This window comes from Penaeus vannamei, chromosome 21 (genome assembly GCF_042767895.1).
Source record: "Penaeus vannamei isolate JL-2024 chromosome 21, ASM4276789v1, whole genome shotgun sequence".
NCBI classification, from domain to species: domain Eukaryota; kingdom Metazoa; phylum Arthropoda; class Malacostraca; order Decapoda; family Penaeidae; genus Penaeus; species Penaeus vannamei.
In genome coordinates, this window is record NC_091569.1 from 28,766,281 (window position 1) to 28,778,780 (window position 12,500).

The window sequence follows — 12,500 nt, forward strand, 5'->3', positions numbered from 1 at the left end:
GGCCAGGCGTATAACGCCAAGTCGGAGTGTCAGCTGAATAGCTTCTGTTGCAACGCCTGACGACTGAACGAATGTCAGCCGCCGTGAGACCGAAAGAACACGTCATATTATAGATACGGTACATTTTTGTTTTGTTTTGTATCACGAATCCTTGTTCTTACGGGGAAACTGTGCTATACCAAACAAGAATAAATTTGACTCATTCTGATATCAGTCGGAACAGTCCGTCCGTCCCAAGCTTCCTGCTGCCCGGCTGAGTCGAGGGCGGTGCCTCCGTGATAAGGCGCCTCGACCGCGTTTCATTTCCAGGTTTCATTCTTATTTTACCCTAATAATCTGGAGATATCCGCATGACTGACAACATGGTCACTGATACGGAATTTATCTATTCATTTTTTGAAACAACACTGAAGTTATACTTTGACCATGTGACGAGAACCCGGCGGGCGTCGCCAATCGATCCGTGCAAACAACGTGGTCTTCAGATTTATTTTCTCTGACAGTTAACCAGATTTCGATTTGGTAACGTTGCTATATTGTGCAGTATACTTTTTCAGCTGGTCAGAGATCACTTACAAAAAGGAATAATGTTTTTGTCTTGAAATACAATATTTTTTTCTGAAATTATTTTACAGACGCATCTAGCAACAGAGTGTAAGATGCCGGCGCCTTTATAAAGGCAACGAAAATCTACTAGTTAAATATCAGTGAATTTTGCATATAGCATGGAGAGAGATGATGTGTGTGCAAAAAAAGATATGTAGGTAGATTCTAATAATGCTTAGCGTACCCAATAAGTCATATCTATTTAATTAGACTAACTGGCAACTGCCTGTGAGAAGCGAGGGCCACTCATCGAGCACATGTAAGCGCAGTGCGTCGAGGAGATCGAAAGCGAGAGCACTCACGTTTCGGAACTCGTCAAAGAAAGTACCTTTATTCACATAGTGAGTGAACTTGGGCGTTTTATTGAGTTTGTGGTGCTACATTAATGTGTGTTCTACAGTTTGAACAGTTTGCCAAGCGTTATTGATGTGCAGCATGGTGGTAAAACGGAGAAAAACCTCGCCTTTGTCTGACAGCGCATGAGTTCCGTGTGTCCCGATCTCAGCTGATGTTTTGGTTGCCAAGAAAGGCCTGGAAATTGGTGAAAAAAAACGCGGCTACTGTTTGTTAACTTCTCCGTCGCTTTAGTAGTGAATAAAACACACCTGTGATGCAGAGTTGACTCCTGTGAATCATAGACTTGAAAATCAAAGAAATTACATTTGTTGAACTTCGAAACCAATAGCTGCTCTGGTATTGATTTCTCGTTCCAAGCTACAAGTTACCGGCAAAGTTAAGGTGTGGTCACGATGATTCACCGTATCCCCGATCAGCACAGTGTGATTCCCAATCTTGAAAAGTCAGAGAACAGCGAGGCCTTGGTGGCTGAACAAACACACAGTAACAAGATCCATAGAGACGAAGGTTGATGCCAGATTCGGCAACTCAAAATTTTCTGTTGCATCATTTGTCAGTTGTGTACTTTTTTTCGAGTTAGTCTCAGTAAATGTCAAGGCGTGATGTACGCGTATTATCCATGGTCACTGAATTCATGTGTGTCTGGCAATAATTTGACATTACCGGTATAGGTGTTCGCACATAAAACAGATACGCTTAGTCATGTACGCATACTAATATATACATGCAGATGCATGTAAATAGAGCAAGTTTACATCTTTTATGCATGTGCAGATGCATACTTACGGACATGTTTGCATTCATACGAGACACCACGTTGCAATTCACTTCAGGTTCCGAGGAAACAAGTATCAGTATATACATGTAGACATAGACATCGTACTTGTACCAACGCATACATGCATCGGCCAAATGATTTCATTGGTTTTGACAACCGACTCGGCCGCCCGAGGGACATAGCACGCTCGACTCATTTTTAAGGAAGTCACGCAACCAGAGAAGCCAAACACCCGCTGCCTGGCAACACTCAGGTGTTAGGCCTAGTGAGGAGTATGACTCAAGACTGGCTCATACTGGCTAGAATGGAGCTACACTCTGTTCCTTTGTCTCGTGTTGTTCTGTGTTCAACATTAGATCTTGCACTGTAAAGTACCTGGGACATAGGCTTACATCTGTGCAACTAGTTCTGCCGGAAAAGTAAATAAACAATATATATGACTACCAGTCTAGAGGGGTAGAACTTAAAGTGATCTACGTACCGTGCTTGCGGAACGAACACACACACACACACACACACACACACACACACACACACACACACACACACACTCACTCACTCACTCACTCACTCACTCACTCACTCACTCACTCACACTCACTCACTCACACACACACACACACACACACACACACACACACACACACACACACACACTCACAGACACACACACACACACTCACAGACAGATAAACACTCACTCACACACACACTCACAGATACACACTCACACATACTCACTCACTCACACTCACTCACTCACACTCGCATACACACTCCCCCCCTCCCCCCCCTCTCTCTCTCTCTCTCTCTCTCTCTCTCTCTCTCTCTCTCTCTCTCTCTCTCTCTCTCTCTCTCTCTCTCTCTCTCTCTCTCTCTCTCTCTCTCTCTCTCTCTCTTCCTTATACAGATATATATACATACATTACGTATTTGTTTTTCCCCCCTAAACCAGATGCATTTGGCATTATCAGGTGACAATCAGCTTTGTTCTCCCATTTCCTGAATCATCATTATACTCATTGTCTATCGTTTATTGCCTTATAACGAGATGAATGGACATGATTTAAGAAAGCAGCATTGGCAACTAGATGGTAATAGCAGTTTACTATATAAAAAGGTGGTTCTCAGAGCAGTACATCAAGGCCTCCCCCTTTTTTTGATGGATGAAAGGCCACGCGAGGGAACAACTTGTCGTGCGTCAGACGTAAACATGAACTAACGTGACGCTTGTTCACAATGCTCGAGTATTTTTGTCAGGCAGGTTGGGGCGCTATTCATGTAGAACTTGAATGGTATTTATATGAAAGGGTCTTCGATTCATGTCCCGTAGAAGTCAGTCATGAGTTTCTTTTCAATGAGTTTCTTTTTCAGTCGGATTGAGCGGTTTCATTGTCAGGGTTTTCAGCAGGTGCAGATAATTGCTATAAAATGATAGTTGCTTGCGTTGGCGGGAGGGAACGCGTCGAAGATCCAACACATGAGAATCTTATCCCCCTTAGGGGTGACGTGCGTGTGCGTGTGCGTGTGCGTGTGCGTGTGCGTGTGCGTGTGCGTGTGCGTGTGCGTGTGCGTGTGCGTGTGCGTGTGCGTGTGCGTGTGCGTGTGTGTGTGTGTGTGTGTGTGTGTGTGTGTGTGTGTGTGTGAATATATGTATATGTATGTATGTGTGTGTTTATATATGGATATATATGGATATATTTGTATATATACATAAGTATATATGTGTACATATGTATGTATATATATATGTATTTACATATGTATATATTTACACATCTGTTTATATATGCATATATGGATATATGTATGTATATGTATGTATGTATATATAGATATGTATATATATGTATATGTATATATATGTATATGTATATATATGCATATATATGTATATGCGTATATATATATGTATATATATGTATGTATATGTATGTATATATATGTATGTATGTATGTATATGTATGTATGTATATGTATGTATGTATGTATGTATATATGTATATATATATGCATGTATATACATACATACATATACTTATACATACATATATATACAAATACATACATGCATATACCTATACCTATACATACATAAATACATGCATACATTCATACATGCATATATGCATCTTTGCAAACATATACGCATACACACATACATACATACACACATGCATATACACATTCGTGCATACAAATATACATACATATACATGTACATAAACATACTTATGCAAACATATATATACACGTACATGTACATATACATGCATACATATGCACACATACATACATATACATACACATGCATGCATACATACGCATACAATACATCCATGCATACGTATATATGGATGCATGCATACATAAATGCATATACATGCACACATAAATGCATATACATGCACACTTATATTTGCATATATACATGCATATACATACACACACACACACACACACACACACACACACACACACACACACACACACACACACACACACATATATATATATATATATATATATATATATATATATATATATGCATGCATACATGCATAAACATGCACACATACATATCTATACATACATATATGCATACATATGCAAACATACATATACATACATGGACACAAGCGCAAACACAGTGTTACATGTAGCATTTACATATTTCTTCATTGTTTATCATGTAAACTCAAGGTCCCTCCTTTGCCTCTTGCACACCTGTGATCCAGTAGTATTCAGGCCAAGTTACAGGTGTGTCCACGTTTATCTTCATTTATCTAGCACAGCTGTTGACTTACAAAACTATTATGCATTACACGAAGAAGGTAGCTGCGTAAAACGTAAGTTTTCGTTTTGTAATTGTTTAGATTTCCTAAGAGAGAAAAGAAAAAAGGAAAAAAAGGCCATGCTGACCTTATTTTTAGTTTTCCCACAAAAGGAAAAAAGGAGCTGCCTGGCTGACATTTTTTCCCTCAAGTACCTTAGCGCGTGGTCGGGGATAACCCGTCCCGTGGGAAGTCACGCTCGCTGCGCTGATTCCGTCGGCTGAGTCAGCGCCGCCGTGCAAGCGCTGGCGTCCCAAGTCTGCGCAAACGTCTGTGTCCTTTTTTGGCCATCTCCCCGAGGGGCGGGGATAGGGGGGGGCGCTTTGGAAATGCGGTTGGAAAAGCTGTGCGATCTTACGAAGGCAAGCTTGCGTTTAGGACAAAAAAGGTGTAAAATGTTACCATTATTTGTTTTCATTATGCATTGTATATAAAAAAAAACATATTGGAGCTGGAATTTTCTCATAATCCGACTGATAGTATCTTAAAAACTGTGTAGGAAACGTGCTGGAACCACGGCGTAAATTTTGAAAGGGAAAAAACGTGAAGCGATAAAATTTTCATCGCCCTTGATATACCTATTATGAGTCAGATATACCTATACGCTTTTGTGGAAACAATAATAAAGATAATTATAATCGTAAATATGAGTGCCTCTGTTACTCAAGAATCATAGAACCTTATACCCGCGTGCCCCTTATTATGTATGCCAGTATTTTGTCTTATTTTTTATATGAATTCGATCGTCACCGTCCAAGTCCATGAAAAGAGCCGCTCACAGTTTCGGACCATTTACGCTGTCGATTGTAAACATTGCGTCATTGGCGAAACGTTCCTGGTGTAAGAAAGTGCGCACCATGATGGCGTTCGCCTCTTAGCCGGATGTACTATGTATAACCTCTTGATTCTCTCCCGTGATTGGTGCAGGTTTGGACTAAGTGGGGGACACTGCCCCTCCGTGAGAAAATTGTAGTCTAGAAAGGTCATGAACTACATCGGCAAGTTCATATCCAACTTTAAAGATTTCTACAATGAGATCAATGCTGCAACTTTAACAGGTGAGTTTCTCGTGATCATGGTGTGTGTGTGTGTGTGTGTGTGTGTGTGTGTGTGTGTGTGTGTGTGTGTGTGTGTGTGTGTGTGTGTGTGTGTGTGTGTGTGTGTGTGTGTGTGTCCGTTCTCTCTCTCTGAGTCCTGGTGTCAGTGTATGGATGTACTAAATTTAGCGTCGATTTGTCAATTTTAACCATCCTACTATCGGTCAATTCTTCATGTATTGTGTTTTGTTAATGTTTATAGTAATAGGCCATGTTTCATGATTATCACCGGCTCTTGCATAATCATCACCGGCTCTTTCTCATTGGCCGTTAATTACGAGTTATGAGGGCCAGCAGTCGCGCTCGCTTGTCCACGGGCGCGCGAACGTCACACATGCCACGCGCCGCCTCTGTCACTTTGCTGCGTCGGTCACTTTCTCTTTTTGTCTATCTGTTATATAACGCGCGTTGTGCTCTCTCTCTGTCTTTCTCTCTTTCATTTTCGTTCTCTTTTCTCTCTCCTTTCTCTTTTCTCGCTCTCTTGTTATCTTTCTTTCTCTTTTCCCTCTTCTCTTTTCTCTCTCTCTTTCCTCTCTCTCTCTCTTTCTTTCTTTCTTTCTTTCTCTCTCACTCTTTCTTTCTCTCTCACTCTTTCTTTCTCTCTCACTCTTTCTTTCTCTCTCACTCTTTCTTTCTCTCTCACTCTTTCTCTCTCTCTCACTTTCTCTCTCTCTCTCTCTCTCTCTCTCTCTCTCTCTCTCTCTCTCTCTCTCTCTCTCTCTCTCTCTCTCTCTCTCTCTCTCTCTCTCTCTCTCTCTCCTCTCTCTCTCTCTCTCTCCCTCTCTCTCTCTCCCTCTCCCTCTCCCTCTCTCTCCTCTCCCTCTCTCTCCTCTCTCTCTCCTCTCTCCCTCTCTCTCCTCTCTCTCCCTCTCTCTCCCTCTCTCTCCCTCTTCTCTCCCTCTCCCTCTCCATCTCTCTCTCTCCTCTCTCTCTCTCCCTCTCCCTCTCCCTCTCTCCTCTCTCTCTCTCTCTCTCTCTCTCTCTCTCTCTCTCTCTCTCTCTCTCTCTCTCTCTCTCTCTCTCTCTCTCTCTCTCTCTCTCTCTCTCTCTCTCTCTCTCTCTCTCTCTCTCTCTCTCTCTCTCCCTCTCTCTCTCTCTCTCTCTCTCTCTCTCTCTCTCTCTCTCTCTCTCCCTCTCCTCTCTCCTCTCTCTCCTCTCTCCCTCTCTCTCTCTCTCTCTCTCTCTCTCTCTCTCTCTCTCTCTCTCTCTCTCTCTCTCTCTCTCTCTCTCTCTCTCTCTCTCTCTCTCTCTCTCTCTCTCTCTCTCTCTCTCTCTCTCCTCTCTCTCTCTCCCTCTTTTCATTCATTTCTTTTCGTACTCTTCTTTCTCTCTCTTATTTCCCTTTTCTGTTTTTTCCAATCCTTTTTTCTCTCAACTCATCTTCCCCCACCTCATCTACGACCTCGTCTCCTTTCTTCACCCTCTCCTCCCTTTCTCTCTTTCTCCCTTCCTCCCTTTCTCTCTTTCTCCCTCTCCTCCCTTTCTTTCTCTCTCTCCCTCTCCTCCGTCTCTCCCTCTTCCTCTCCCTCTCTCCCTCCCCTACCTTCCTCTCTTTCTCTCTCTATCTATCTATCTATCTATCTATCTATCTATCTATCTATCTATCTATCTATCTATCTATCTATCTATCTATCTATCTATCTATCTCCTTCCTCCTCCCTCTCTGTCCCTTTCCTCCGCTCTCTCCCTCAATCCCTCCATCTCTCCCCCTCCCCCACCCCCTCCGATTTATTGTTGAGGGAGATAGTTTATGCAAATGAAGTTGGGAAAGGGTTGGGGGAAAGGTTGCTGTTTGCCGTAAAGTGGGCATTATACCCCCCCCCCCCCCACTTTCCTATTCTTCTCGACTTCCCTTCCCCTCTTTCGTTTTTTTTTCGGGTCCTTTCGTTTCTCTTTCCATGGTTTTCGTTTGGTGTTTTATTTTGCGTCCTCTGTCTCTCATTCTTTATTTTTCTTATTTTCTTTATTTTTCTGCCTTTTCTGTCTTTTAGCCTTTCCCCAGTTCCTCTATCTCATCCCTACCCATTTCCGTTTTAATCTTCACTTCTTTTTCACATTTTTTTTTTTTTACTTTACTTTCCCCTTTCTTCCTTCCTTCTAAGCTCCCCTTTCTGTTTTCTTCCTCTCCCTATTGTTTTCCTGTGTTTATTATTTTCTTTCTTTCTCTCATCCTTCATTCTCATATACTTTTCGTTCGTGTGAAAGATCATAACGCTTTTTTTTACGATCAAAATTTCTCATAGACGCGATATGTTGGATCCAAGACTTATATATATATATATATATATATATATATATATATATATATATATATATATATTTATATATATATATATATATATATATATATATATATATATATGTGGCATTTTATGATGGATGGCTAGTGTGAGAATACTATTTGTATTGAAAATTGTCGATTTAGTGTTACCAGTTAACATAATGGAAGAGTTGGATGAAAATATATTGATTGAAGACGTGTTTTAAATGCATCGTGCTATCATGTTGGCTTAGTTCGATTGACGATTTCTAATTGCCTGTTCCCATGTTGCGTGCAGGTGCCATCGATGTGGTTGTGGTGCGGCAGGAAGATGGCTCCTACCTCAGCTCACCCTTTCACGTCCGCTTCGGCAAGATGGGCGTACTGCGGAGCCGAGAAAAAGTGGTAAGTGGAAGCCTCTCTTTCTCTCTCGCGTTTTGGCTTGGCTTGTGTTCTCTCTTTTTTCTTTTCTTTTGTCTTTTTCTTTCTCTTCCTCTTTTTCTTCTCTTTCTCTTCTTTTCTCTCCTCTCCTTTTTTTTTACAGGCACAAGTTATTGTTTGTTATCTATTATCCATTTTGATGTGTTGTTTTCCATGTCGCTTTTTTTTTTCTTTCCTTCTCGGTCGTCGATTTGCCATTCATAAAGTCGTCTTGGTCGTTCGTTCCCCACTCGTTTTCCCTCCCAAGTGGCAGCGTGTCAGTCGTAGAACCTGTTTTTATTTTCCTCCTTTTCTAGCTTTTGTTTTCTTCGTGGATATTTTAGCTGTTGACCTTCATCCTTTGTTTTGTTTTGTTTTGCTTTTTTTTTTCTTCCCACGATGTTGATGCTCCAGTGCGATCCTGTACCACCTGTTTTGGGAGGTGGTGGTGGTGGGGGGTGAGGGGTTGAATGAGTCCTTTTGTTGGGGGGCGGGGGGGTGGGGGCTTTTGTTGGTCGCCCTCTTGTTGCCGCGCAGGTCCTTTCAAACTATTGGATGATCAGAAGCCTTTGTTGGCCTTGCGAACTCCATGGCTCTGGGTTTGCGCTTCGTCCTCCGGGGGGTTCAAAACGTCCGCACATTTCACTCGTGCTAAAAAACTACGATGAAGAACTTTCAGAGATTAGTCAAAGGAGAATGAAAAGCTACGATGAAGAACTTTCAGAGATTAGTCAAAGGAGAATGAAAAGCTACGATGAAGAACTTTCAGAGATTAGTCAAAGGAGAATGAAAAGCTACGATGAAGAACTTTCAGAGATTAGTCAAAGGAGAATGAAAAGCTACGATGAAGAACTTTCAGAGATTAGCCGAAGGAGAATGATCACACCTCAGGGGGGGGGGGGATTCCACGGCAAAGACCCTGGTCAATAGGTCAGTGGGAACCGGGCGCAACAACCCGTGACCATGCTCCAGGGGACCAGATCAAAGCCACGTGCGTAGTTTCCTCGTCGTTGTGGCTCTGAATTGGTGATTGCGTGTATACATGTATTATTTATTGGGGAGTGCGTGTATGTACGTATTATGAATTGTGGGTTCTGTTTCCCGCCGAGGTGAGCCTCACGCTCACGCTCTTGGTTAAGTAACCCTCGTGGTATGCGGTGTCGTCGTAATGGCTCCCGTGCGTGACTCCACGACTGTAGGAAGGGGAAGGGTGTTGGTGGAGGAGGACGGTGGTGTTGGTAGAGGACGGTGGTGGTGGTGGAGGAAGGCGATGGTGGAAATGATGGAGTGGGTGTTGGTGGAGGAGGGTGGTAGTGTTGGTGGAGGAGGGTGGTGGAGATGGTGAAGTAAGAGCTAGTGAACACAGTGGATGAGAGGGATTGATGGTATAGGCGCTGGGTTGTGCGTGATAGATTGGGTTGGGGATTACATTCCAAAACCAGAAAATTTTCATGGACAGAATTGGAAGGCAGATTAGGACAAAATAAGGACAGATATGAAGTTTGATAGAAGGGTAACCATAGACATTGACGTAAAAATCGACTTGTATAGGGATAGGACTAAAAACCACAGGCGCCAAGTGGATTTAGGATAGGATGAGGGAGGGAGGGCAGGAGGAAGCGAGGGAGGGAGGGAGGAAGCGAGGGAGGGAGGGAGGAAGCGAGGGAGGGGGGAGGGAGGAGTAGGAATAGGAATAGGATGAGGGAGGTAGGGAGGGAGGGTGTTTAGGGCCAGTCGAGAGGGAGAGAGGGCGTGAGACTTGAACTTGGAGACATTAGGGTGTAGTGTGTCAGGTATGTGTGAGATCCCTTAACCCTTAACCTCCTCCCCCTCCCCCCCTCTCTCTCCCCAAATCCCCATGTCTCGTGGGAATCGGAGGCTCCACCAGACCTCGAATCTTGCTCGCTCTATTGATTGTGTCGCGGGGGTTCCTGGAGGACGGGACTCAGTCCTTCCGGATAGTAGCAGTCGTCGTTTTTTTTTTTATCTCCTCCGTCTCCTTTTTCTTCTTCTTCTTCTTCTTCTTCTTCTTCTTCTTCTTCTTCTTCTTCTTCTTCTTCTTCTTCTTCTTCTTCTTCTTCTTCCCCTTCCTCCTCCTCCTCTTCCTCCTCCTCCTCCTCCTCCTCCTCCTCCTCCTCCTCCTCCTCCTTTCCTCTGAACAGCCAGAACAGAGTCGAGTGAAAAAAGGGGATTTGCGACCTTCTGTGGGTGTCAGGGGAGGTGAGAGGGGGAGGGGGAGGGAAGGGGGGTTCAGGTCAGGTTATGGATGCATCGGAGTGTGGCCCTTGTTACTAGGAGTGAGGAGAGCGGAGAGGGGGGGTAGGGTTGTAAAAGGATTCGTTTCAACAGATTCAAAGGGTTGTTTTTAGGCCGATCTTGTGAAATGATTCGTTTCAGCAGATGCAAAGGATTTGCTTTCGATCGCTCTGGCCATTGCAGGGAGCCGTCCGCCGGTCTCTGAACAGCGTTAGCTCGCGTTATTTTTGCTTTATCTATTTGATTCGGCTTTATCTCGCTTGCGCTTCTCCTGCAAACCCCGCATGCGCTCTCCAATCAACCGAGTGACAAGGAACCGCAAGCGATGAGTGTCGACTTCGTGTTTTCTTCGCCGCCGCTGAAGCTCGACGGAACTGGCTTCAGCAACGCGGAGTTCGTAGCTTATTAGGGGAAGGGATTTTGCAGGCGGGAGTGTATTCTGAGGTTTTTCTTCCGAGGGCTCTTGGGGTATAGGGGAATGTGATAGGGCTTGTTCCGGCGAGGGAGGGGAGGGGGAGAGGGAGGGGGAGGAGCGTTGTGGGTTGCACTTTTCTTTCGTTTGTTCGTTCTATTTATTTCTCTATTTTCTTTCTTTGGTTCGTTATTTCGTTCTTCCTTCCTTGATTACTTTCTTTCGTTCTTTCTTACGTCTGTGATTTCTTTTCTTTAGTTCTTCCTTCCTTTCATCCTTCCTTCCATCGTTCCTTGATTTCTTTCGTTCTTTCTTTCTTGCTTGCATTTTCTTTTTCTTCGTAGCTTTCTTCCTTCTTGGTAAGGAGAACGAACAAAGAACACGTTATTCCATGTGTTATGTGCTGCTGCTGTAAGAGTTAGTTAGTAAGTCCCAGGGCAACCAGAAGTGTTATATTACTCTTTAACATAATTTGAATTTTCTCTAGTTATAGGCTGACGAAATGTAATCTTATTTTTGTTTTCTTGATGTTATTTGATTCTTCCCGTTTTTGTGTTTTGTAATGACGAAACATTTGTTTTGTTTTTTTGCTTTTCTTCTCGAGAACAACTTGGGCGATTTATTTTTTCTCTGACACTTGAGGATATGTACACATTCCCGAGGCACGCATTCCAAGCCGACCCTTTAGGCCTAAAGAGATTTTCTTGAGGGGGAGGGGGATTGGGGGGAGGGGGTGCGGCATTGGGTCGAGCTTACGAAACAGAAGCCACGAAACAAGTGGAATGTAAGAAGGCGCATGACCGTAGTTCTTAAAAAAAATGTATTGGCACCCGACATACCCCCGTGACGCGAAGGCCCCGAGAGAGACTGTCCTAATATGTGGCTTGAATCGAGCGGAATCAAGCCACCAGGTGAAGGCATGCCATGACAGTACGCCGGGACACCTGTTTTTGTCCTCTCCCCCCTCTCCCCGTGAGGCCTCAGGGTGGTGCCAATAGAGTCATGTGGTTGTGGCATTCCTTGATGGTGATGCTGGTGCCAAAAAACGCGAAGTGGCGGTTGGGAGGAGACGTGTGTGTCTGTGTGTGTGTGTGTGTATGTATGTGTATATGTGTGTATGTGTATGTGTGTATGTGTGTATGTGTGTGTGTATGTGTGTGTGTGTGTGTGTGTGTGTGTGTGTGTGTGTGTGTGTGTGTGTGTGTGTGTGTGTGTGTGTGTGTGTGTGTGTGTGCCTTACGTCTATGCGTGTTCGTGTATATGCTTATTTGCGTGCATGTGCTCGCGTTAGTTGCGTGCCCTTCACCTGCACTCAAGAACCACCCAAGAATGTGCAAGACAAAGAGGCCAGCGTCGACACAGCCTGATCTCCCCTGTGGTGACGTCGATGCTCTGCCAATACGCACAAACCGCCGACCTAACCTATTGCACACCTTCTGTCGCCGAACACTTGTTTACAGAGCCAGTTCTGCGGTTCGC

General features: G+C 43.9%; 1 protein-coding gene across 10 annotated transcripts in view; it reads left to right on the plus strand.

The window, feature by feature from the left end:
• Positions 1-870: 870 nt before the first annotated feature.
• Lpin (phosphatidate phosphatase LPIN) overlaps positions 871-12,500 on the plus strand; it is a 40,524-nt gene continuing 28,894 nt past the window's right edge. For all 10 annotated transcript variants that reach the window (XR_011399401.1, XR_011399404.1, XR_011399402.1 and 7 more), the window contains exons 1-3: positions 871-947; positions 5,504-5,634; positions 8,232-8,338. Coding sequence is in view for 4 of the 10 variants with exons in the window: in XM_070136064.1 (XP_069992165.1) it covers positions 5,562-5,634; positions 8,232-8,338 (180 nt within the window). In the remaining 6 variants the exon portion in view is untranslated. The remainder of the gene's footprint in view (positions 948-5,503; positions 5,635-8,231; positions 8,339-12,500) is intronic.